This window comes from Drosophila innubila, chromosome X (assembly GCF_004354385.1).
Source record: "Drosophila innubila isolate TH190305 chromosome X, UK_Dinn_1.0, whole genome shotgun sequence".
NCBI classification, from domain to species: Eukaryota; Metazoa; Arthropoda; class Insecta; order Diptera; family Drosophilidae; genus Drosophila; species Drosophila innubila.
Window position 1 is genome coordinate 11,324,853 of NC_047626.1, and position 26,455 is coordinate 11,351,307.

The 26,455-nt window shown below is 38.9% G+C and overlaps 1 protein-coding gene across 1 annotated transcript in view; it reads left to right on the forward strand.

Annotated features, from left to right (window-relative positions):
• The window catches only part of LOC117786235 (optomotor-blind protein), an 81,158-nt gene that overhangs the window by 25,067 nt on the left and 29,636 nt on the right, over window positions 1-26,455 (forward strand). The window contains exons 2-3 of the mRNA XM_034624367.1: window positions 6,721-6,834; window positions 6,977-7,139. Of these exons, the coding sequence (XP_034480258.1) occupies window positions 6,721-6,834; window positions 6,977-7,139 (277 nt within the window). The remainder of the gene's footprint in view (window positions 1-6,720; window positions 6,835-6,976; window positions 7,140-26,455) is intronic.

The following is a 26,455-nucleotide window of genomic DNA, read 5'->3' on the forward strand; positions in this document are numbered from 1 at the left end:
TCTTTGTCCTATTCGAGTTATCTTTAGTGTAATAATTCACACATTGCCTTACATAGATCTTTATGTCATTTTCGAGTGCACAAAAGACACACACATAAATCAACACCCAAGTGACTAAGACCCATGACTCAAGTCTACTTTTCTCCCATCTCTCTTTCTCCGCTTTCGAACTGTATCGATTTCTAGACATGACTCTCAAAAAACTCGTCTTATCTGGGCGACAACTGCATTTCAATTCATAACAATTAAGTTAAACAACAAAACAAAACAAGTTCAAAGAATTTCCGTTGATCGGCATCGGGAATTGGGAATCGGAGAAAGAGCTGAAGACAGCGCCAGTTGCTGCCTAGAAGAAATCAAACGAGGTTAACGGGTTCATCACGTTTTCAGCGGTATTGAGAGGGTTGCCTATAGAGTATTGTAGTCCCTACTTATCAAGCAATTGCGTTGACAACTCGCTGAGTTCTGTGTATATCACTTGAGCCTGCTACTAACCCTTCATTCATATTCTTATCAACATTGGACTCTGATAAGACCACAGCCTGGCAGTTTCAGATGCTATATGCTCTTTTCCAGCGTCAGTCATGACAGTTTTCTTACAGATTTTGTCAGTCAGTGAAAATTTGTTTTTATTATTATAAGGAATAATCGCATTTGAAAATATATTTAGTGTAATTTATTAGATTTTAGATTGAAATTCAAATGGGTTATTTTTTTAAAGTAAAGACTATAGCTCTAATTTACGTCTTTAGCTTTAGATCTTAACGGCACTGTGTTATAAATTATATATAGCTTTAGTACAGATCAGTAGAGTAGTTTTTTTTATTTAAACCTAGGATTTATTAGAGTTTATAGAGTAGATAAAAGATAGATATATAGATTCAATGTTAATGCGAAAATATTATAACTTATCGTAACTTTTATAACTTTTGTGATGATCTTTACTAAACCAATTGGATAGATAGTTTTATCTTCTTATAGTTTATCTTCTTAGAGACTTGTTCCCTCTTTTTTTCTAGAGTGTAGAGTATTTCATATTCGTTTTCTTGTTAGTTTTTCCAGCGCTCGTTTCATGCATTTTCCGTAATTAAGCGCCCAAATTGTAATTAAGTATATGCGATTTGATTTATATATTGGAATATATTTACGAGTGTTGTGTATTGAGTTCTGACATTTGTTTGAGTTTGAGATTGCGAGGAGTTTTCAAATCGTTTGGAATTCCCACAGTGCCTGGCGACAGCTGAGCACTCAATCCTTGTGGCACGTCGAGGTAGCGCCACACAAGCTCCCTTAAGAGTGCAGGATTGTTGTTCCCGTTGTTGTTGTAGTTGTTGTTGTGAGGCATCAACACAGCGGGTTGCACAGGGTATTATATTGGTTTGGTCTGGTCTGGTCTGGTCTGGTCTGGTCTTTAGCCCTGTCCGAATGTCTGTCTGTCTGTCTGTCCGTCTGTCCGTCTGTCGGTCTCGGGCACGTCTTAATGACATGGCCATTCATTTTGAGGCACAACGAGAGTCGCGTTGAGACGCTTGTGGGCGTTGCCGCTAACTGACAGCCAGCGACTGACTGAAATAAAAGAGGGTAGGAGGGCAGGTGAATAGGGGGTCGGGGGTCGGGGTTAGCGGATAGCCGGGGAGTCCGAGGCTGTTTCAGTTGTTATGCCTTCATAAATTGTTTTATTATTATATAGACTTGAAATATGGCAGATAAGCAGACAGCAAGAGAGAGAGAGAGTGAGAGAGAGAGGCAGAGAGGGCTAAGCGGTCGCTGTCAGTTTATTGGTTTAACTAATTTGGCTGCAACGATGAAGCCCCTAAAGCCCCTATATAAACCATAAGAGACCAAAGACTCGAGACCCTCAGACGTGATCCTCGATCACATGCTTCTTCGGCCTGTCTTCGGGTAATTAGCGTTTATGATGCAGCTGCTTTTGAAATTTGTCAAATAAATTTTGCATGCAAGTGTAAGGAGCGGGGGGGAGGAGGGTGGGGGGAGCTTGTAGGGTAAACAGTGCAATTTGCATGCAATTGCAATTCAATAAAATTCAATAAAATTCAAATTAAATACAGACAGCTGGCAATGTTCTCTTACCATTTTGTGTCTTTGTTTTTTTTGTTTTTCTTGGGATTAATGTAAAACATTGTAAATATGCACCCCTTTGCTTTGCTTATTGAGTTATCGATAGTTATCGAAATGCGATGCCCGCTCAAAATGTGTTGACAAAATTGCCCAAAAGATTACGCACCGCTCTAGCCCCCCTTCCCCCTCTCTCTCTCTCTCTCACTCACTCCTACTGACAACCCCCATCACACTAAGAGAAAAAAAATTAAAACAACAGAAGGAATAACACAAAAAAAACTTGGACAACAATTTTGTTGTCACAAAGGAGAACTGTCAACAGCAGTCGTGTTGTTCGCGTTGTTGTTGCTGTTGTTGTTGTTGTCGGTACCTTTTGGCCGATTGCAGGTGCTACTTTAATCCCCGCGCTTGTTGACAAAACCCAACGAGCAAGGGAGCAAATGGAAAAGGCAGTGGAAGGCAGGAAGGCAGAAGAAACGTCATTCGGCTGCGTTTTGCAAGCCAACAACGGTTTGGGCCTTTTCTTCAATGTTCGTCATGTTTGCTCACACACACACACACCAACACAATCAAATCATCAGCTGTTGACGTCTGCGGCTGCCGTCTGCATCTTTCTTTTTTTTTTTTTTTTTTTTTTTTGTTTTTTCCTGCCTGCGTCTGATTGACTCACTGATAAAATGCATTGACAATTGACGCTTCCTTTGGCAGCCGAGCAAAGTGCAGGGAGCGAAGAGATGAGAAAGAGACAGCGACAGAGACAGAGACTTCTTTGTCGAGCTACCAAAAGCAACGCGCACAGGTGCCTTAATAGACACCGTTTAGTTCCAAACTGATAGGCGCCCTAAAAAAAGGCAGAATAAGTACTAAGGAACGAGGAGGGAAAAGGAAAGTGATAGTGTAGTGTAATGTGTGTGGTGCAGCTTCTTTTTGTGGCTAGATCTGTTTGTGGCAACTCTAATCTATTGCCTATTCAGTAGCTACAAAGCCTCTAAGGATAAGAAAAATGGATTTTGAATGGGATCAAGTCTTTTTTTTTTATTTTTAGCCAGCAATTTCCTAAAGAAAGTAGATCAACTTCAGTGGCGGTGGAAAACTTAGGTAGATAAGGTGACAACCCTTAAGGAGTTAACTCTTTCTAGGCTGAGAGACGAGAGCTTACTCTCTCTGGAAGAAGACTATTGAGTTATAGAGTTGATTGCGTTCAACGTTTCGACTCGAAGCAACGCATTTGCTGTTAGGAATGTATTTATCTACGTTTCTTCAAAGATACAAAATAGAAGTGAGTCCCCTCCACTTCTTTCTCTTTTACACCCGCCCCTTTGCCCACTGAAACCGCCACCTGGTTGTGACGGGTGTAACTAACATTTCTTAGCTGTTTTTCCCTGGTGTGTGAGCATTACGTAATACGGTAAGCATTTAGTTTATCTCGGAGGCTCGAAAGTCTTATCTGAGAACGTCAATGCCCCGAAATGCCAATTACAACTCAATCGTTGAACATTTATGTATTTCATTGCCTGACAAAGAGCACAAAAAGAAAAAAGAAGGAAAAACAGGGGACAGGAGCAGGGATAGAGCCAGGCCCATGAGTGCTCAAAACCCAGGGCTAATTGATTAGCCATTAACCTCAATAGGGACGAGAGACGAGCAAGTTAAGGATGAGGTTGAGTGCAACGCAACAGCGACACCTCAACAACAATACACACACACACACACACACACACACTCGCACACACAGAGCGAGAGAGGGAGAGAGTCGGCTTAATTAGGCTTAATTATGGGCTGAGGGTTTTGAACATGGCCAAGTTGCATGGACTGCTGGCTTGCTGGTAGTACCCAAGTAGCCTGGTCAAAACACTTTCAAGCCACATTAACAGCTCGTTGTTGTTTGTTATTGCTTGGCAATAAAACCAGCTAGCCCAAAACACTCTGAATGCGACAGAGATGGCGACAGCGAGCGAGAAAGAGACCACAAAGCAGATGAGGAAAATTGAATTAGCTCAGCGCTCAGCGTTGAAATAATGTGTGGGCCTTTTGGCTCAGTCCAAGTTCGAGCCACAAAACAAACAACTTTGGTCAAAAGGTGCAAGTTTTACACGTAACGATTTGCACGAAGCCAAGTCAGAAGCCAGCCTGAAGAAACAGAATAAATGCGAAGAAAAGGAGGACAAGGAGGAGAAGAAGCAGCAGCTTCCAAGCTTGCAACACAAACGAGAGCAAATCGTTTTGTTGTCGAAACAAAGAGAGAAAGAGAGAGAGCGTGCAGAGGACTAAGAGAGAGCGAGATGGTGGAAAAGAGAAGCGAGGTTGCCCCTCACTACTCCACCCTGCCACATTCCCCTTTTGGCCAAGACGTTGCGCGTGTGGTGGCCCGATTTGTTTTGGGGCCCAAGCTCAAGCTCAAACTCAGGCCGAGGCTGTGGCTCCAGTTGTTGTTGTTGTTGTTGGCTTGGGGCTATGGCGGGACTTGCGTCTCTTGGCCATGGCCATAACAAGCTGCCAACAACTGGCGCCAAGTGCTCAATAATGTTAACGAGCTATTCAGTTAAGACAACCAAAAAACACAACAACAACAACAACAACAACAACAACGGCAACGAAAAATATATATAAAGCAACGAAGTCAAAAGGAACCCAAGCAAAAGCCAACTAACCAGGCAGACGTGCCACAAACGGCCTCTGTCCCCCCCACCCTTTCCCCTGCCCACCAACCCATCTTTCATCTCTCTCTCTCTCTCTCGCTCTCTGCCTCTTTCTTCTGCCAACTCTCTACAGTCCACAGTCTTGCGTTGTCTTCTGTCTTAAGTCTCGATTCCTGGCCCGCAAATAAAAAATAATTTGCAGTCGAAAAAGGCAGTCGCAGACTGTAGACTGTAGACTGCAGACTGTAGACCGTGAGCTGTGGGCTGAGGCTGCAGTCAGCCAAATGCCCAAAGGATGCCTACACTGAGCAAAATAATCAAACTATCAAGAATTTATGTCTTAAGCAAATCGAGCACTCGAGATTTCCGAGTGTCCTTAAGTATTTTGAATGTAAATACCAAAAAATTTTTAAAAATGTAATGGAAGAAAGTCGAATTTTCAATTTTTTTCACTCATCTTAGTTTAATTTAGCTAAAAGTTTCCAAACTTCACAAACTCTATATATTTTCTTAAAGAAAACTATATAAAGACTGCATAATTTCATTAAAATAAAATGATAAACAAAATTTGATATTGATTTCGATATTTCTTGAAGGAAATGGAGTGTAGAGCTGTATTTATATGTAAAGAATGATATGAACTAAAGAATTTATCAAAGGTTTAATTTTTTTCCTTTCATAAAATGGTAAAAAAAAATCATAGCAAAAAATGCATTTATTTTGGTATATCTAAATTGAAATTTGTCTTAAATCATAACAGATTTCTCGCAGTGCATTCGCTGTGGCACTTGCTGCCTGGCATCAGGGGCCACTGTCCATCGAGTTTACCATGTTCTGTAGCTCTAAATAGAAACATCGTCAGGTTCGTGGGTCTGTCTGTCAGATAGTCAGTTCGTCAGTTAGTCAGTTAGTCATTTGGGCAGTCAGACATCAGTCAGGCTTGTTAGCCCAAGCTACAGCCTGAGCCTGTTTGGGGGCCTTTTGTTGGTTTTATCAAAATGCAGGCGCAGCTGATGATGATCTGTGAACATGAACAAGACGTTCGTTAAATTTGATTCATGAGGCGCAGGCGCTGGCGCTGACGTTGACGCTGGCGCTGAAACTGAGGACTGAAGACTGAAGACTGAGGAGTGAAGACTGCAGATGGGACTGAGAATGGAGCTGAGACTGAGACGAAGAATGAGACTGGATGGTTGAAATCTGTAGCCTGGCGCTCAGTTTGAGGCGCAGTCGCAGCGATTGAGTGATTGCTACTTAAACTTATAATTTTCATATTTGTGTGTGTGCGTGTGTGTGTGTGTGTGCGTGTGTGTGTGTGTTTGTGTGTGAGGGTGCAGCCCTATCTTGGGTGGGTAGAGCTCTGACCAAGTCCAAGACATAGCCACGTCCTCAGTTGCTGCAGCTCCAGCTCCAGCTGCACCTTCTGCTCCTCCTGCTCCTACTGCTCTTTCCCCTAATTCTTGCGTCTTGTTGCGATCGAAAGATCGCTTGTGTGGTTTCCTTGTGCCTTGTTGCCCCATGTAATTTTCGAGTTTGCACATTGCCACCAACATGGAAAGAACATGGACTGAGGCTAATCAACGACTGACTCCATGGTCCATGACTTTGGCTTTGGCCAATTTGAATTTGGACTTGACTTGTGAAGTTGGAAACAATTTGCGGCTTGGCGCCACTTGATAACCTGGGCTCCGACGCGTCCCGACGACTGACTCTGTGTGTTTTTTAGTGTGCTTTGTTTGCTTTTCCCTCGCACTGATAATGATGATGATGATGATTGTGTGGCTACCTCTCTCTTTCTCTCTCCCTCTCTCTCGCACAGCTCTTTGGTGGCCCCTGAGAAACTTGTGGTTCAACGTTTAGGCTTTATGCCGTGCTGATTAATGTTTTATTTGATTACCCCACAAAATGACTTGTGGCCCAGCTTGAATGCATCTCACTCTCACCCATGTATACTGTTACTAACCACATTTTTCTCTATCTTTTTCGTTTCGGTTATTTGCAGACAAATGTTTCCGCAAATGAAATTTCGTGTTTCGGGTCTGGATGCCAAGGCTAAATACATACTGCTACTGGATATCGTTGCGGCGGATGATTATCGTTATAAATTTCATAATAGGTAAGTCCCAAAATTACCTTGGGCCCGATTATCTCAGATATCTGAGTATAAATTGGACATACACTTAGCTATAAATAATATTTATCATATAGTAAGAATACTTTCTATAACTAATGCAATATGTTATATTATTTTTTGACAGTCGCTGGATGGTTGCTGGTAAAGCGGATCCTGAAATGCCAAAACGCATGTACATTCATCCAGATTCGCCCACAACGGGTGAGCAATGGATGCAAAAAGTTGTTTCATTTCACAAATTAAAATTGACCAACAATATTAGTGATAAACATGGATTTGTAAGTACTGTACGTCTTCTTTGTTTACCGCATTAGTTATTTAAGCCATTGATGCCCAATACGTATCTTAACACAAATCATTATTATTCGTAACTGATCATCGGCAATGTGTAACAGAAAAACTTGGTATGATTGTGGAAAGTCGGTCGAATTATAGAAGTTTCCCAGTTTTTCGGAGTAATTCGGAAATATTCGGAATCATTCGGAGTATTTCGGAGTGTGTTATTTTGAGTGTGGTTTAATTTGGGTGTGTAAGTGATCTAAATGTGAAGTTAGATTGAGATTTTCAATATGTAGTGCAGGTTTCGGAGTCATTTTTGGTTATTTCAAAAAGTAAAACTATAAGCTATGATCTATTTTCAAGTCTATAAGCTGAATGTAAGTGAACAGACAGTTGAATGCTGTGCAGTTTAAGGGAGCAATACCGTGTTGATATATATATGCGATAGGGATCGTACTGTCATATGAAAGAGGGCCGTTCACGTGCTGCGGTTGCGCTGGCAACTTCAAAGCGAACATTATCAATCTATATCGGGTCTGGCAAACATATATCAAAGAGGAAGCTGTGATGGGCACCTAACACTACCGGCTACAGACAACAGACAACAGACTACCGACTACCGACAATCGAGCTCTTTGGGCGCCTGTCAATGCGTGTACGGCTACCGCCTCACATCATTTTCATTTTCACTTTGGTGGTGGCCTTATCAATGCAAATTTCGCGTTTCACTTTGAAGTCTGGCAACCATGCAGTGCCCCGCGACCTTATCTAAAACTTCTCACACGCAGGCAGCAGACGCTACCACGGATAAGAAGACGGCTCTGCAGCAGCAGCAGCAGCAGCAGCTGCTTCTTCTTCTGCTTCTAGTTTGCGGGACAAACGACGACAACTTTCGTTTCCCATTCATTCTCCGAGTGGGCGAGCGTAAAAAACAAATTGGCGGCGCGGTCTTCTTTGCTTGTATTTTTTATTTTTTTTTTTCTGTTCATTTGGCGCGGTGGTCTTGGTACGGCAGGCGGGTTGTCCGGCTGTCCGGTTGCCCGGCTGATGCCAAGGCCGCTGCTTTTGAACTTTGCCGACACCGATCGCGTAAATTTCATCAACTGCTGCGCAAATTTTCATTTCTTTGCGCTCTTTTTTATATTTTTTTTTATAGTATTTTATTGATCAGCGACGTTTGCCCACCCGTTGCGCCCCAAGCTTTGGCGACGCTGGCGGGCGCCATGCAGTTTTCTTTTTCTTTTTTTTTTTGTCATGTCTGCAATATCGGACGCCTCTCTCTCACTGTCTTTCTCTGGCTGATCGGGGCGCCTGCCTCTTTGCATGCCAAGTCATAAATCGCACACTGAACAAGGCAGGCGCACAGACATCAGCGACTGCCATAAGGGCTACATCGTCTTGGTGCTCTCCGATGTGCGTGGGCCTCGACTTCGACTTCGACTTTGGTCTGGGCCTCCGCTAAGTAGCCTGTGTTGGCCATTAATTTCGCTTAGTTCAAACGCCGCGTGCCGACACAAAGCGCTGCGTGTGTTCTGGCTTGTTTGACTAAGTTTTTCCTTCCAATTCGGCCAGGTAATTTCGATACTTTGGCAAAAAACCAAACAACAACAACAACAACAACCAATATAAATAAATAAATAAATATAAACACACGCTCGGTACTTGCTTACAAGCTTTGCGTAACCACAAAAGTGCTATGCTGCCAGCTGTTGTCGCTCTCAGGTAAAAGACTGAAAAAAAAAAAAATACATATATAATAAAATAAAGCCCTGTCGCATCGGTCTTTGAGAGGTTTACGCCCCTTTAGCGTCTGTCATGCGATAGATACACAGTGCTCAAAATCTATAATTTAACACTTTTTTGCGGTCTATGCCGTGTGTGTTTGTGTGTGTGTTTGTGTGTGTGTGTGAGAACACTGAGGTCAGCTCAGTGGTCAGGTCAGGTGACAATGTCTATAGCTTACTTCAGTGTCCTTGTCTCTGTCCGTTCATGCCCGTTGGCTGCGTGTCAAAACAGCAGTAAGTCGTTGTCATACAACCACACTACACTACACTACACTACACTCCACACTAGACTATACACTTCACCCCCTCACCCGCTTTTGGTAACGCCCTCCCGAAGGCTACAGCTTATAATTGTGTGTGTACATCTGACCATGGTTGCATGCTTATTTGTGCCCCAACTTTGGGCTAATACATTGAAATGCACTTAGTAAAATTTTTCGAAAAAACATGTAAGAAGATCCTAGTGGAGTGTGCTCAACTGGAAGATGCTCAGTTCTTCGTAGATTTAATACTCGATTGTGATGAAATTTTTAGGAAAGTTCGAGAACATGATATTAATAAAATGCTATGAAACTTATGACATTATTTCTTAAATTGCTCCTTGTAAAAACTTTTGAAGTTTAAACATAATAGTTGCCTTGGAAATGGTATTTCGAATTTCGAGTCTCTAGCTCTCGTAGTCTTGTGAATACTTATGACTTATGAATATGGCTACAAATAGACTGAAAAAAATATTTGTACTTTATACAGACGTAGACCTTTCGTCTGACTTGTTACATAGATTTGCACAAAGCTATAATACTCTTTTTCTGCTTTATTTTTCAATAGGTAAAGTAAAAAAACGCGCGCGTTTTAAAACGCCCCTCCACATGTGTGTGTGTGTGTGTGTAAGTGTAAAAGTGTGTGTGTGTGTGATTGTCGGCCATGTTGCAACCCTAAAATTATGGAAACGTTGGTTTTTTTTTTATTTTTGTTGTTTTTGGGGTGGTTCAAGTTTAAGGGAGTGAGGTGCACTCGCTTTTACATTGTGTCTGAGGTGTTGCCTAATGCGTTTAATTGCTGAAGCTGGTAATAAAAAAAAAATTAAAAATAAAAAAAGCTTTGCCAATTAGCCTAGAACCTATCCCCTACCCCCTACCCCTACCCCTACCCCGCTCAACAATGCTACCTCTGGCACTTGAAAATGAACTGAAGATGTTGTCAAGTGGCAAGTGGCAAATCCAAAGGACCTAACGACCCAACAGCCCAACGAACCCAACGAACCCAAAACTACTCGTTGAGGGCTTTAAGGGACCATCTGAGACATGGGGAGATGAGGACATGCGGACATAAGGACATGAGGACATGGTCTGTCTGCTGCCATTAGTTTCATCGTAGTTCAAAGCATAGTTGGCCATATATATTCGCTCAATGGCATCGTTCTGTGTCCATTGAGCCATGGCCAAGTGGTCGCTCTGCCCGCCACTACCCTTACCCTTTCCCTCTCTCCCTGCTCTCTACTGCTTCTTCTGCTGCTTCTTCTGCTTCTTCCTTTTGCTCTTCTGCACAGAGCAGACGAAGCGCAAAAAATTTATCACAGCCAAGTTGACAAATAAAGTGAAGTGGAGTTCCATTTCCGGACAGCGACGTTTGCGACATGACGCAACCTTTAAACGCAAAATCAAATTAATTGAAGCTCACATGTCCTGGCAAAGCCTTTTTCCTTCCCCCTCCCCCCGCCTCTAGCTTACCCTCTTCAGCTTCTTGTTGTCCTGTATCCTTCATCATTCGCTTCTCCCTCACTCTCTCTCTCTCTCTTGTGAGCTGTCTTGAAACAATTCGTTTAGAAAATCAAAGGCGGCCCGGAAAAAGTGCGACCGTGTGTGTGTGTAGTGTATTTGCGGGTGTATGTGTGTGTGTGGCGTATGGTATATGGCCAATTTGTCTGTCATAGCCAGGTAGTCGCATCTGCCTGGTTTGCCTGCTAGGTGTTGCCCGAAATACATACAACTTGAAAGGTTGCTTTGATCTTGACAGCCAAGAAACCCCAAATGGCTCGTGGTCAAAAAATAGTATCTCAACTTGGCTGCGATTCACTGGGAGACCAATTAACTGAGTGCCAAAAAACTCAACTCCTTTAAATACTATAGTTGCGTCTTATAAATGTTATTAATTTGATTTGAATCAAGTGTCATATTAAGTTTGTTTTCTAGCAAACTTCCTGCATTTAAAATCTCTTATTAGTAAAGTCTTAAATTCTATCTTGCAATCCATTCAAAATCGTAGCAGATATTAAAAGAGCTCTGAAATCTTAGCTCCTTTTTAGTTATATCTTCTCAGTTTACTTTACTTAATTCTTTTTTTAAAAAAAGCTAATTTAAATTATAGCTCTGTATTTTTATTGTTAATTTCCTTAACAGTTCTTTTTCTAGAAGATGCTTTCAAATAAAAACACCGTTTTATAATAGTTATTATTTATCTTACAATTCTTCCTTTGATAAATAAAATATAGTATATCTCTAATTTATTAACATTTTCCTTTAAGTTGTTTCATTTCTAGTTCATCGATCTCAGGCTTTCAGTAGCAAATAGTTTTGTTATATTGACCCCCATTTTGTATTTTCTATTCCTTTCTCAATCTAGTCAATGTCTATGAGCTCTTTTTTCGGCTGCTGCAAGACGAACCTTCAGTTTTTCATTGAGTAGCTGAACTTAACTACCCATTAATTGATGTACTGTGTGAATTTTGACATAAGTATATTCAAAAGGGTCTACAGGAAAATTTCTCATAACAATTGGAATGGCAATGGCTGATGATTAGATCCTGAAAAAGAGGTTCGTTGGTTGCATTGCTAAATAATAATGCAACCCTCGAGGACTCTAACCCCTAAAGGGCTCTAAGCTATTTAATGATGATGCTACCTCTTGGTTCGACAAATGTTCAACTAGTCTGTCTGTCTGTCTGTCCGTCTGTCTTTTCTGCCTTCTGCCTATAAATGTCTGATTTCTTATCTAATGCCTAATGCCATCAATTGCGGCGCTGCGGCTCACTATCGGAGCGTATATCATGACGTTGAACGGCGCACGCACCCAGACAAGGGCACCAACTGTGGCAAAGGGGCACGTTCCAGGGGCAGACACATACATCATACCATCAGCAACAACAGCAGCAGCAGCAGCAGCAGCCGGAGAGTTGAGTGCAAAGGGTATCTCTATCTGCAGCTTGGCTACAATAAATAACTCAAAAAAAAAAAAACCTAAACCCGAAAACCTATTGGCTATCAGTTTGCGATCAACATTTGTGCTGGGGCAAGATTAGGCATCAACTGCTGTTGCGGTTGCTGTTGTTGTTGCTGTTGTTGTTGTTGCTGTTGTTGCTGTTGTCCTGGCTGCATCCTTGGGCAACGCCTGCTAAAACCGCAGACACCAAGAGCTTCAGCCCAATGCGAACAATCGAGCTCTCAGAGTTTTCTGTTTAGATTTTTACTCTTTCTTTTCACTTTTTTTTTTTTTTTTTTTTTTTTTTTTTTGTGCTGTCTTTGCAGCTGTTGCATGTTTTTGTTGTAGCTCAAAATCGTGGGCTTAATTGGCTGCATATTTGTTGGCAACACGTGTAAAAAAAATGTTTCGACCAGTCTATCAATCAATTATTTTGGTAAAGTCATTAACTTACTCAAAAAATCCCCAAACTTTATTATATTGTATGCACCACATCTCTAGGAGAAAGTTGCGATTTTAACAAAAGTTCTATGATTTCAATTAAAGTTATTGTTTCTTTTAAAAGCTAAAACAGATTTTTGTTACATAAGAAATATTTTGATTTTCATCTGAAACTTCCTCATTGTTTTTTAAATAAATTAATCTTGAGATATTAAAAAAAATTTCTTTCGAAAAATTGCCTATTTTTTTTGTGCTTTGGCAATACATTTTCCATAGCCGTTGCTTTTCGTTCTTTTAAAATATGCAGCTGAATATTTGCCATTTTGCTTAGATCTCTAAAATTTTATTTTTATCATTTCCCAGAAATCTTCCTCTTTCCCTGTTTATCTTTGTTATTAAAATTTTTTCTTCTTGCTGCATTCTTAAATTTTAAGCGTGCCGTTCACAAATTTCCCATAAATGATTTCTTTCTTTTCCTCAACTCTTGAATATTTCCCGTATATAAGTAGAGACTATCTGGTTTTAAATTCTCCAAGCTGTATTTGTTTTTTTAGCTCAGTTTTATTTACTGAGTTTTCTTTGTTGCAAGTTTTACGGCTGTTACGGCTTAGCCTGTTTTTTCCTATTTCACTCACTTAACTTTTCGTCGTGATCTTTTCCATATTATTGTTTAACTCCCACCTCTGTCCCCGTTCATTCCGGGCTTATCGTGTTACCCACTCAATGGGCAAGTGTTAACCTCAATTGCGTACAGCTTGCTACACGCAGATAAAATGAAACGCCATCAGATTCCTGGCAATGCGACTGCGCCCAGACATCTGTCATATGTCGGGGCATTAGCATTTGACATTAGCATATATACAAGTATATATATATACATTTTTTTTATTTTTTTATATATTTTGCCCAACGAGTTCTCAAATTTTTGAAGCGAGTTGCGAGTTGTGAGTTGACGTGACCAGCGGTACTTAAGAGTTGGTTTGCTTTCTAGCACCACTCACTGTGTGTGGTTGCTTGTTGCTGTTGTTGCACGTTTTGGAGCAAATGTGTCAACCAACAGCTGGAGCAGCCAACGGAGGAAGTCAAAAGTCTCAGAGTTTGGGGCAAAAATTTTGTTGGTGCTAAAACTTGAACATTTAGTTTTTGCGCTTGATTTTTGGTGGGGAGATTAACTTGGTTTTTTTTTTTTGGTGTAGCAGGGAGAAATCCTTGGGTGGGGCGTTGAAACTAATTAACATATTTAATGTTTTTAGCACGTTGCACGTTGTGACCCAACCCTGCAACCCTTGGCCATGGCCCTGGCCCTGGCGCCAGTCCTTCTATATATATATTGGGCTAGTTAAAATCTAATAAAAACCTGAGCATGCCTCATAAATTTCAATGCGCACTGCCCATAAAGGGCTAAGGGTTGGGGGTGGGTGTAGAATGAGAAGGGTGAGAAAGGAGGTTAGCCAAGTTAACCGCCTAATGGCAAACGCGCTTTTATGTTAAATTAAACCGGGACGCCGACTGTGATCCGTATACAAACCGGGTACTTTGAACAATTTAGTAAGAAGGGTGCTACCACTTGGTATACGAATATAGCCACATTTTTGACTTAATTTCGTCGTCAGTTTCGAAACGTTGACGAGGTGGCAAGTACGTTGTCGCTGAGGTGCGACAAAATATCACAAATAAAAATACCTTTTATGTTTTGGAATTTTTTAATATTCAAATGAAGTTGACGAGAACGTCGAGACGTTAAACGAAAAGAAAATCAAGTAGGAATTATTTGTTTTGTAACTGCTCGACAGGACGTTACTCTGTAGAGAGTTCCTTTACTTTTAGTATGTCCAAGCTTTCATTCTCTTACAGCGATTGTTATGAAATAATCAGAATTTTGAATTGATAAAGTGAATAAAAAATATGTTAACACACAAAAAAGTGTCTTTTGAATTGACTTTCTGATGAGATTTTCTCGAGTTTGCTTAGCGTATAAGTTAGTTTTTAAATATTCAGTTACAGGGTATTAAAAAAAAAATTTGGTAACGCGAGCCAAGTTTCATTCAAATATAAAAAATTTCTTTGGTATTCGGCACAATGCGATGTGGATGTCAGATGCCAGAGATGTGGACTGAGTCTGGAACTCAACTTGAGGAGTCGGAGCTTAAAGCTGACTGAACGAAAGTAACAGCTACCATTTATACCATTTATGCAAAGAGACCGAACTTAAAACTGGAAGAGCGAGAGATACAGCAAGTAAAGATGATATGGTTAATATAAAAGACTTTAAATGAAAGATTAATAAAGAAAAAGACATCTAGAGGAGTTAATGAATAGGAAAAGTAAATATATTACAATTTTAGACTACTAACTTAAGTAATTTATAGCTTTTTGTTTGAGTAAGGAAAAAATGAAATATGTCATAAGAAATTATTTGTACGAATTAAATAAAATTTTAATGCAGAACGAATTTACAGGCCAAACCATGATCAAAATGACATTCCCTTTGAAAATCGGTTCAGTTTTGACAAAGTTATGAAAGATTGAAGTTGGTCAGACTTTGGATCAAGCAACTTTACAAGTCAAAATTTTTGTCCAATTTCACATGATTTTTTACAAGAAAATGAAATGTCTCACAATTAGTTTTAAAGTGTTGTTTTATGCTAATTACGATATAAGGAGTTGATTAAAAGTGAAAACTTGAGATTTAAAATTTTCAATTTTCAAAATATCAAAGGGGGGACCCTTAGCATCGAACCCAAGATTTGGAGAAAAATCATTTTTTTTACAAAATTAATTAAATTTGAATGCAGAATGAATTTATAGGCCAAACCATGATCAAAATGACATTCCCTTTGAAAATCGGTTCAGTTTTGACAAAGTTATGAAAGATTGAAGTTGGTCAGACTTATGGTCCAACCACTTTACAAGTCAAAATTTTTGTTCAATTTCACATGATTTTTTACAAGAAAATGAAATGTCTCACAATTAGTTTTAAAGTGTTGTTTTATGCTAATTACGATATAAGGAGTTGATTAAAAGTGAAAACTTGAGATTTAAAATTTTCAGTTTTCAAAATATCAAAGGGGGGACCCTTAGGATCGAACTCAAGATTTGGAGGAAAATAATTTTTTTTACAAAATTAATTAAATTTGAATGCAAAATGAATTTATAGGCCAAACCATGATTAAAATGACATTCCCTTTGAAAATCGGTTCAGTTTTGACAAAGTTATGAAAGATTGAAGTTGGTCAGACTTTGGATCAAGCAACTTTACAAGTCAAAATTTTTGTTCAATTCCACATGATTTTTTACAAGAAAATAAAATGTCTCAAAATTAGTTTTAAAGTGTTGTTTTATGCTAATTACGATATAAGGAGTTGATTAAAAGTGAAAACTTGAGATTTAAAATTTTCAATTTTGAAAATATCAAAGGGGGGACCCTTAGCATCGAACTCAAGATTTGGAAGAAAATAATTTTTTTTACAAAACTAATTAAATTTGAATGCAGAATGAATTTATACCATGAACCATGATTAAAATGACATTCCCTTTGAAAATCGGTTCAGTTTTGACAAAGTTATGAAAGATTGAAGTTGGTCAGACTTTGGATCAAGCAACTTTACAAGTCAAAATTATTGTCCAATTTTTCATGATTTTTTACAAAAAAATTAAACGTCTCAGAATCAAGTTTAAAGTGTTGTTTTATGCTAATTGCTATTTAAGAAGTTGATTAAAAGTTAAAACTTGAAATTCAAAATTTTACATTTTAAAAAATTCAAAGGGGGGACCCTTAGTTATTTGTGTTACATTTGTGATACACCAAATTAATATACCTACAAACAAAAAAAAAATTTAATTTGATAAAAAATTTGGTTTACAGTTCCGGTACCGGTTCCGGTATTATTTCCTGGGTTTAGTAGAAGAAAAGAGAGTAAATCGAAAGATCAGACTTCAAAGAGAGTAAAAGAAAAGAACAGGGACGTGAAGAGGACACTCAAAGCAGAAATCAACTGTCGACAGATGTCAAGTGAATTTAAAGAATGATCTATGGATAGAAATGAATGGAATTAGCAGGAACAAAGGGAACAACGCAAAGTCAAAGCAGGCCGAAATACCCAAGCCATAATACCAGACAACTAATGATGAGCCGATGATTGTTAATCCCAATGATGATTACATGGCAAAGAAAGAGAGGCTAAAAGAGAGAGAGAGAGCGCTGTCATTGACAAAATAAGACTGAATAGAGAGTTGAGTAGCTGACCTCAAATAAATCCACACATACTGTGAGAAGGCGGGCAACTCATTTTTCCTGCTCTCTTCTGTTTTCTTCTCTTGTCTTTTCTTTTCTTTTCTTCCTTTTTTTTTTTGAGCCGATCAAAGTGGCGATTAGTTGGCCGCATAAACAAGATTAAACGCCCCTTTTGCTGGTTGCGCCCCCTTGTTGTATTTTTGGTTTTCTTTTCTCTTTTCTCTTTTTTTTTTGTGTGTGTGTGTTTTGTAATGTTGTTTGGGCGTTCAAAAGACGCATCCTTATAGCGAGGGTCGGCATCTACTTACATACAAACATTGGCTTGTCTAACAACATAATTAACAAGAATAGTTCTTGTTTTTTTTTTTGCTTTATATTGCGTATACGCCGCATTTGACAGACAATTTGGGTCTCATCTTAGACGCGAAGGCGGGGGGCGATGATACCCTGCGGTGCAGCAGCCGCAATCTAAGTCTCTCCCTCTCTCTCTCTCACTCTCGTTCTCTGTTCCTTGCTGTCCCTGTTAGTCTGGCTTTTGTGTGCATGTCTAAACAAATGCTTAGAAATTGAGGCCGACGACAGCTGAAGACAAATTTATTATAGCGCCGTTTCCGTTGAGCCGCCGACGGCAGGACAATGCCAACAAACGTCTTCCATGCCACTGTGGCATGCTGTGCCCCTGCGTGCAACACACACACACACGAATACACACACCCAGACATACAAAGAGAGCGACACAAAAAAGCAGAGCAAATCTAACGATTAAGTCGTATTACAAAAAGCCCCTAATTCCCCCCCTCTTTGTATATATCCAACCAAATGAGCAGCTGCTGTGCGTGGGCAATTGTAGCAAGCACACATACACACACACACACACACACACATACCGCCTACTCCCACTACAAATCAACCCAAAAAAAAAGCATCTTCTAGCAGCGCTTTTGTTGCCTTTGTTGTTTGCTTCATTGTTGCCAAAAAGCAAGTAAAAGAAAAGAAGAGGAAAATGGTAGTAGGAGGGGGGAGGGGGGGGGGGGTACTGAAGCCAGCTGCATTAGCCATGTGAGCACTTCCATTAGCCCAAAGCAAATAGACAAGCTTGACTTGGATTTCGGCATCGTCGTCAACCTTATCCTCATCCCCATCCTCAACATACATGGAAGGAGAAGGCATTGCATTGAAACGGAAGTGCAATATTTGCTGCCAGCGCCATGCAAATAGATTTCTAAACGCATGTTTATCCCGCAATACACTAACTTTGCCCAGGGTATCTCGCTGAACTCAACAAACAAGAAACAGCTGCAAAGAAAACAGATTTTTCAGTTTTTAGTTGACCTAAAAAAAATATAAAATTCTTTATTATAAACATAATTTTAAAAAGATAATTCAATGTAAATATTAATATCATGGCAGAACACTTTTAAACCGTTTCAATAGTTAAAATGAAATGTAAGGAAACCTGCTTTATAATGAAATTTTGTATTGTATCGAACTTAAAATACAATTTATTGGTTCAAATTTCAAAAGGATTTTAGCTGCATTTCAGTTGTTGTGTTCCTGAGAATAAAACTGCATTTTCAAAACCTTTACGAATTTATAAAGTTTCTAGTTAAGTTAAAAATTAATAGAAACTTTGGGAATTACACTTCTAAATTAGAATTGACTGAATAAAAGAAGCAAATTAAGAAAACCTTAACTTAGATGGAATTGAGTGAAGTTAAGGAAAATATAATTCTATAATAGAAAAATGCATTATATATGCAAATGAATTGACAAAGCATGAACTGAGAAGAAGATGCAAATTGAAATTGAATATGGAAATGTAAAAAAATAATTGAAAACAGCTAAACAAGCAGCTAATAACAAATGCAAGAGTCTATTTCAGTTACAATACACTAATTGAATATTAAAGAAACCGAAAACAATCAGACTTAGGGCATACGCGTATTCGTTGTAATCCGATTATTTTTTTTTTTTTTTTTTTTTGGTAATAGGCTTTCGTTTTTGTTTGGCCGCATGCGTCGTTTATTTGCCTACAACATTTTGGCTGTTTGTTGTTGTAGTTGTATTGCTGTTGTTGTTGTTGTTGGTTGTCGGTTATTGTATGGGCAAATATGCCAAGCGCCACTTGTCTGGGGCATTATCGCTGACTACTTAAGTCTTAGGTGACAGTTAAACACCTTAAATAAGCTACCACATTTTGGGTTCATTCCACGTTCATTCGCTTTTGATTGCATTTACATTTCCCTGCGCCCTCTTTGCCTTTTCTACTGTTTGACAGTCTACAAATCTTCTCTCAGTCTCCGTTCTCTCATCGTTTACTTTGTCTTTGCTTGTGTTTGTGTTTGTGTTTGCTTTTGTTTCTATTTGAATTTGAGATATTTGCCCATTCGTCGCTTTGTTTGACTTGTCTCCCTATTTCACTTACTCCTCCATCTTCTTCTCTCTGGCTCTCTCTTTCGCTCGCTGTCTCTTTCGACAGCTGCTCTTATCGGCACGATAAGAAACGTCGCTTGGGGCGTACACAGACTTCCGTCTGGTACTTCAGCATCTTTGTTGTATCTCTTTGAAATGATCTATCCAAGTGGCGCCAAAAAGCTAATCAGTAGCAGGTTCCCCAACATGTCTTCGGGTCTTTTAGCCAGTCTGCAGTCTTCAGTGCTCATTCTCAACACACTTACTGTTGTTTTCCTTAACTAGCTTTCATTGTGCATATAGTATGTCTCTCTTTTGCTTTTCCACTTTTAATATTGGCATTCGCCTGTCTTATGGCTTATCTGATTTCTAGTGTGGTTTAAGAAGAAGCACAACTTTCAGTCAAGTGTCTCTTCGTTTTTTTCTCTTTTATTTTCAAATGGAATATTTGTTGAGCTATATTTTTATTTTGTTCACAAAATCATTCAGTATATTTAATGACACTAGCTAGTTTGTAAGTAATATAATTCTGTTTGAGATCTTGAAGCTTAGTCAGGCTTTTAACTGTCGTTGATCATGGAAATTGTTTCTATTTCCAACTCATCGTACCATTCTTTTTTCTTTATCATACTTAAATATTCTTTAAGTAGCTTTTTAAATATTTCATGCGTTTTTCTTTTTAAGTGTGACTTTTCATTGACTTTTGAAGCTTTTATCTGGCAACATTTAACTTTTAAATACTTTTTATAAGCCTTAATTTTGTAATATTATCTGAATTTATTATATAAACTAATTTTATATTAAAATGCGCTTTTTCAAGAGCTATTTTAACATTATAAATACATTTTATTTGTTGAGCCTGATTAAGCCAACGCTTCAATTACTTAAATATTTCGCTTGAAAGCTTTTTAATGTACTTTTTCATCAAGATTAATTCAATTTTCAAATGTATGTTAACACTGTTGGCAAATCAAATCAAGTCATGTTAGCAAAAGTTATATAAGCTAACCCTGCCCCCTCTGACACCTACTGTACCCCCCTTTCCCTTTTCCTTCCACTCGGTTGACTGTCTTTTCACTTTTGGAGCTGCACCCTCAAAGTTGCAACTAATGCGAGCTGACACTTTTATTGACTGACAAATGTCAAATGCGTTTGCCGTTTGATTATTGGCAGTTAGGTGGGACAACAGCAACAACAACTAGTTGGAGATACAACCAAAATAATGTTGCTTTTTAGTTAGTTTGTTGCTGGCGTTGCAAACGTCACGCAAATTTTGTGTTGCCTCATTAAGAAAAGCTTTGTGGCGTTGCCATAGATGATAATTGTTGTTGTTGCTGTTGTTGTTGCTATTGTTGTATGCATATATATATATATGTATATAGATATGTGACATGATTTTCGCGTGTCACATGGCAAATGGGCAACAATGTATCAAACAATGCGTCAATCATTTCAATTCAGTTCAGTTGAGTTCATGTCTTGTTATTGTTGTTATTGTTGTTACTTTTTCGTTCTATAAAGTTGTTAATAAATCTGTTTATGCATAAACAATAGCAACACACAACTGCAGCTTACAACTATATTCTCTGTAATTAAGTTTGTCTAGTGTGCTTGTAACAAGCAACAACAACAACAACACAACAACAATAAAAACTAATTACAAGTGCATATGGAGAAAACGAAACTATTAGCGTTAATTAATTAAATTAATTTGCGCTGTCAGCGTTGACTGCGCTGCCAACAAGTCCATCAAACAAACTTCTTTTAATACCCGCTAGCCATTAAAAATCATCAAAAGGGTATGCTAGACTCGAGAGAGAGAAAGATTTATACATAAACATATTTTCTTTCTCGTTGATAATTTTTTTCAATTTTCAAAACTTTATTTAAAAAGTCATCTTTTTAGTTAGAAAATTTTTTTGTTTTAGCAAACTTCAAGTTTCACAACTTAGCTTTACATTCTACAAGTTTTCTAAAGATTCCTGGATAAAGGACAAAGTTTTTATTGCTAGGGTAGCTGCTAGTCCATCAGCTGTTAAATTGTTAGCACCTTCCAGTTTTAATGCAGCTATCAATAACGGAAAACAAGAAGAACAACAAAGCGAACAATTATTGTTTAAACTCGCGCCTTAGACACACGTCTGTCTATGGGTTTAAACCAGGCCTAGAGAAAGGGAGGGTATGAGTAGCGGTAGGGGTAGGGGTATCTGAATGAAATGTATCGCAAAGTGCTACCTGCTCCGACAGTGTTGCCCTCCTTTTGTTGTGCAGTGCACTGGAAAAACGACGCTGAAATAAAACTAACAATAAGTAATTCATTTTTCTATTTCACATTTTTTTCATTTCCTTGTTCTTATTTCGTTTCTTTTGGGATGCAACGTTTAGCATTGTCTAGATGGAAGCAAGTTCTAGAAATAATTCAGCGTTAGCATTAAAAGGCGCTACATTTGCATACATATAGCTCTTAACTTCTAACACTATTAATTTCTCAACACTTTTGCTCGTACACAACTCGTTTTTTATGGACGATCAACTATTGTAATTGCTCGCAACTAAGTGAACGCTCATTAAAATCTGTTGAAATTTATTAGACAGCAATAACTGACAATATTAATTGATTTAGCCAAGTTGCACGTAAATCGCTTGAGTTTTTCTCGCGTTATTTCATTTATAGGCAATGCATTTCAGTTGAAATTTATTATATGCAATTAAGGAGGTTCTCTAACAACATTTTGCCGAATGCAATGTAAATCGCATTGTTATTTCTCGAGATATGAGAATTATGGGTATGCCACTTTATTGTGGCAAAGTGCAAACGACTGAGCACATTGCACATGCAACTCAGGCAGCAAACGCAGCTCGTCATAATTACCAAAAAAAAAACAAGTCGAGAAAAAGAAATGAAAACAAAAATATTAATGAATTATTTGGAAAAACAAACGCAACGGGAGCGGGAAGCGGTAGCTGAAGCTGAAGCGGGTTTTCAGGGTCGGGGGCACGGGGCATACAAAATTAGGCATTTAATTGTCTCGGCCATGGGCAGTAACTGGCTCTGGCTGCTTAACTTGGCTGGCAGCTGACAGGCGTCACGTTGGAAAACCAACAAAAATTTAACTACCAACATGCAACGGGCAAGGCGCAACTGGCGCTACAGTTGCACACGCCTGGCGCCAGTTACCCCTGCCCCTGCCCCTGACACCAACACCAACACACACACGCACACACACACACGCAGCAGCGTGGCCAAGAGCCACAAAATGGGCGCAACGTGGTCAACCACCAAAAAAAAAAAAAAACAAAAAACGAGAAGAGAAAAATTAGTATGCGTCTGCGTCGGCAACTTCATTTTTCGATGATTTATGAAATGAAAAATTTGAAAAAAATATAAATACAACACATATAAATTTAACTATATACTTTGTACAGGATCTGTTCATCAGTTTTTTGGGATTCTACCTCCTCCTAACCCTTGCACACATTTCAACACGCGTCTCATTATAAAATTGAAATTATACTTTTTATTACAGATTATTAATAATTTGTGACACGTACTACACGGCCATTGATTTCCAATGAAATCTGAACCCACGATTCCCAAGCTCAAGCCCATATGTACATTAGACTTGAACCCCAGGGGCGAGAGGGGAAAGAGACCTCAAGGCGTTGTCAGTTTGGGGATTGGTGGGATTGAGTTTATGGCAAGCATCCGTTTGCACTAAAAAGCCATAAAGTGAAGTGTAATAAGTATGAAAATGGGAACATTTCGATTTAAAATGAATGTATTTAGTACTTTGACTAATTAAAATCAAATTGAGATATCTTTAATTTAATTATAAACATATTCATACTTAGACAGTATGTCAATTCAGATACGTTTAATGTCTCCCTCAACTCTTAGCAAATGCAGTTAATCAAAAACATGTGAGTGATCAATTTAAGTGTGGAAATCATACAAGTTTTCAAGCGTTTTGCTGTATTATAAACACATAAGAGCATTACGACATACATATGTAAGCCATAAGCCGATTAAAATCAAGCTAAAGTCAAAGGTTATAGATTGTGAACAGTTCATTTTCAGTTATTGTGAGTCGTATAATTGAGAATAGTTACAATTCAAGTTATAGCTTGAGCATATATATATGTGTTATATATGGGCAAATGATAATGAAATAATTATATAGAAGCTATATTTATAGATATATTCGATTTTAAGTGATGATTTAAACAATTTTTATAAAATTTATTGTGATGATATTGCAAGTTTATATATATTTATTAGTATTTGTGAATTATAAGGAAGCAATATTATTCAAAATATTCAATCGATACTTTCTTCTTTTTAATCCTTACATTCCTTATATTATTCGACATTTACATTTTTTATGACATACTTACTCTAGAGGAAAAGAGATCTTTGATTGAAGAAGTCTTTTATGAGACTTACGAAATCCGCAAATGATTTTAAGGGTGGACAATGTTTTCAAGATCTCATATTTTTCTGAAATGTTATAGTATATTAATATAAATAGACTCATAATATAACAGACTCATTCTAAAAAAAAGCCGTATCATAACAAATCAAACGCCAAATTTGCTCAGATATTTTTTGTTGTGTTTTGCTAACCCCTTTTATTGTGAGGTTATGTTTGCCTAACAGGGTTTATTTAGCTCTAAGTTATTTACTTGTGTTCCAAGCGAAACCCCAACAAATCTGAAATCATGCAAATTCCCCATGGATAAAAAAATGTACCAACAAAACTTGTCTGATAACTCAATTTGTACAACAATTTTGTATTTATTATTTATTTTTTTTTCTGTATTTTTTTGGACAAACAGTTCGGAGGTTAAATGTAGTGTGCCAGGGGCCCATAACTGTTGTACAATAGATATATAGATATATAAGCATGGCATAGACATATTCACAATAAAACTGACAAAGTAACAGGGCCTAATGACTGAACGGCTTCATTTATTGATGACGATTATAAAGCAATTTGTGCTGTGCATTCTGTGTTTGGAAAAAGTGGTGGGGAGGGTTAGGTTGAGTGGGTGGTGGTGGGGACTGTACTTACATACATATGGTATATATGGTTTATAAGCTATTTTTGTAATTAAGCGAGCGCGATCGAAATATGGAAACATTTTACATAAAGTGGGTTAGCAATTAACCCTTGACTGAGCGGTTGAGCCAACCGTTCCAGCCACCCACCATCCATCTCCACCCCTTGTCTTTGTCTACCCTCTGAACTATGGTTGTTGTTATTGTGATTGTCTTAAATGACTGAACGATTAAAATGCACTCAAGACGACGACAATTTGCCTGCAATTGTTGTGTGTTGCCGTGGTGTCAAGCAGTTGCTGCCATTCTGCATTCTGGCTAATTGTTGAGGCGTCGCACGGTTGACGGTTGGCGTTTCGCGTTTTGAGCGCGTTTTAAAACGCGCGCGTCTTTAAGCACTTGCATTGAGTCTGTCGCTCTCACTCTTGCTTCTTGTATTCTTTGTTTTGTTGTGCTGTTTCACACTCGCACTTTAGTGCTAATTATATACACGCATACACACACACACACACACACACACACACACACACACACATGTAGCTGGTTAGCGAGTTGACGCCTTTTTTGCCCTAATTCACACATTTCCGCCATTGTGCCCAGCCATGACTGCATTTAAGGCGCCTTCTCACTCCCTCTCGCTATCTCTCTCTCTCTCGCTCACTTGCTTACCTGTTCTCTCTCTCTCTCTTGTTGTGCTCTGTCTCTGTCTGTTTGGGCAAGCTTCGTCATCTTTATTTATGTTTAACTTTTATTTCACTTCTCTTTATTTTTTTTTTTCTTCCCATTTTTTGCATTCTTCTGTTCGAGCCTCGCTGTGAAGTGTCTTTTGTCAAGCGGCCATCGTCATCGCCTGCTGCCACTCCCTCTTCTTCAGCTTCCTCTCCTCTCCTCTCCATTCCTCCTGCTCTTGCTCTTCTTCTACTCGATCTGCCGCTGCTCTTCCTGCTGCAGCTTCAACCTGAACGCGTTTTTTCTTCTGCTCTCTCTCCCTCTCTCTCTCTTGTTCTCTCTTCCTTTTTGTTGTTGTTCGCCTCGCTTTGTCTTAATTTATTCAGCTCATTTGCGCGTTTGCACTGCATGCAAATTGACAGCAGCTTCCTCTTGTTCTTCTCTTTCCTTGCCCAAGTCGCTCATTGAATCTGTAAAACAGTCAGCAATAGGGTGCTGCTTTATTGCTATCTCTTTCTCTCTGAGTATTGGCATCTCGCTTGCGCTTTTGTTGCACATTACCGACGCGGCAACCTGTACAAAAACTTTGTGCTCTGTGGCAGCCACTTGACAAACACCCAAAAGCTTTTGCCCACAATTGCCAGTCAATCAATAGATCTTACCTCTTACTCTCACACTTTCGCTCACTCTCTCTCTTTTTCACTCTGGGCTTCTCTGTCGCACTTGGTGTGCTCATTAGGCAATCGCACATTTGGGGTAAAATAAAACACTTCCGTTCAATAAGTGGCAGTCGCATTTCCGCTTATCCTGACGGGTTACGACGGTCGCCGGTTTTACGGCTTTGCGTTCCGGGTCTGTGCCGGCATTGTCCGGGGAATTGAGCCAAGCATGTTCAAGTGCGCTAATGTCTTTGGAGTGTTTCGCGCTCTTCAGTCGCGTCACCAGGCACAACCATTCATTCGTTCATTCACACACTCACTCAGAGTCACTTATTCATTTATTCACTTATTCATTCAGTCGTTATTAACGTATTATTATTATGCTGAGAGATTCAGCTACTGAATCTGAAGTGTCCCATCATGCCAGCCATTATGCTTATTGTCACGTCAGGCTCCAACTTCAACTTCAGCTCCAGCTCCAACTCCAACTCCGATTCCGACTCCACTGAAGCTGCCAACTGTAGATGGAGCCACATCCACTGGCATTATATTTTTATTGTCGTTGTTGTTGTTTGCTTTTTAATTGGATTTTCTTAAAGCTGCGCCTTGACTTAATAGGATTGCCATTTGCCTGAATGCGATTTCCATTACCATTACCATTACCATTACGATTTTACCATTCGGAAATTTTTCATCGCCTGCGGAACGCGACTTTTTGTTTAGGCCACGTCAGCATGTCAAGTGTTTGCCAGGTGTTTGCCAACTTACATTGGGCTGTGGATTAGCACAGCTCAGCTAACTATCAAATTAGAGCTTAGCATTATGTAGCATTTAATCAAATATTTACTGATTTAATCACATACATTTA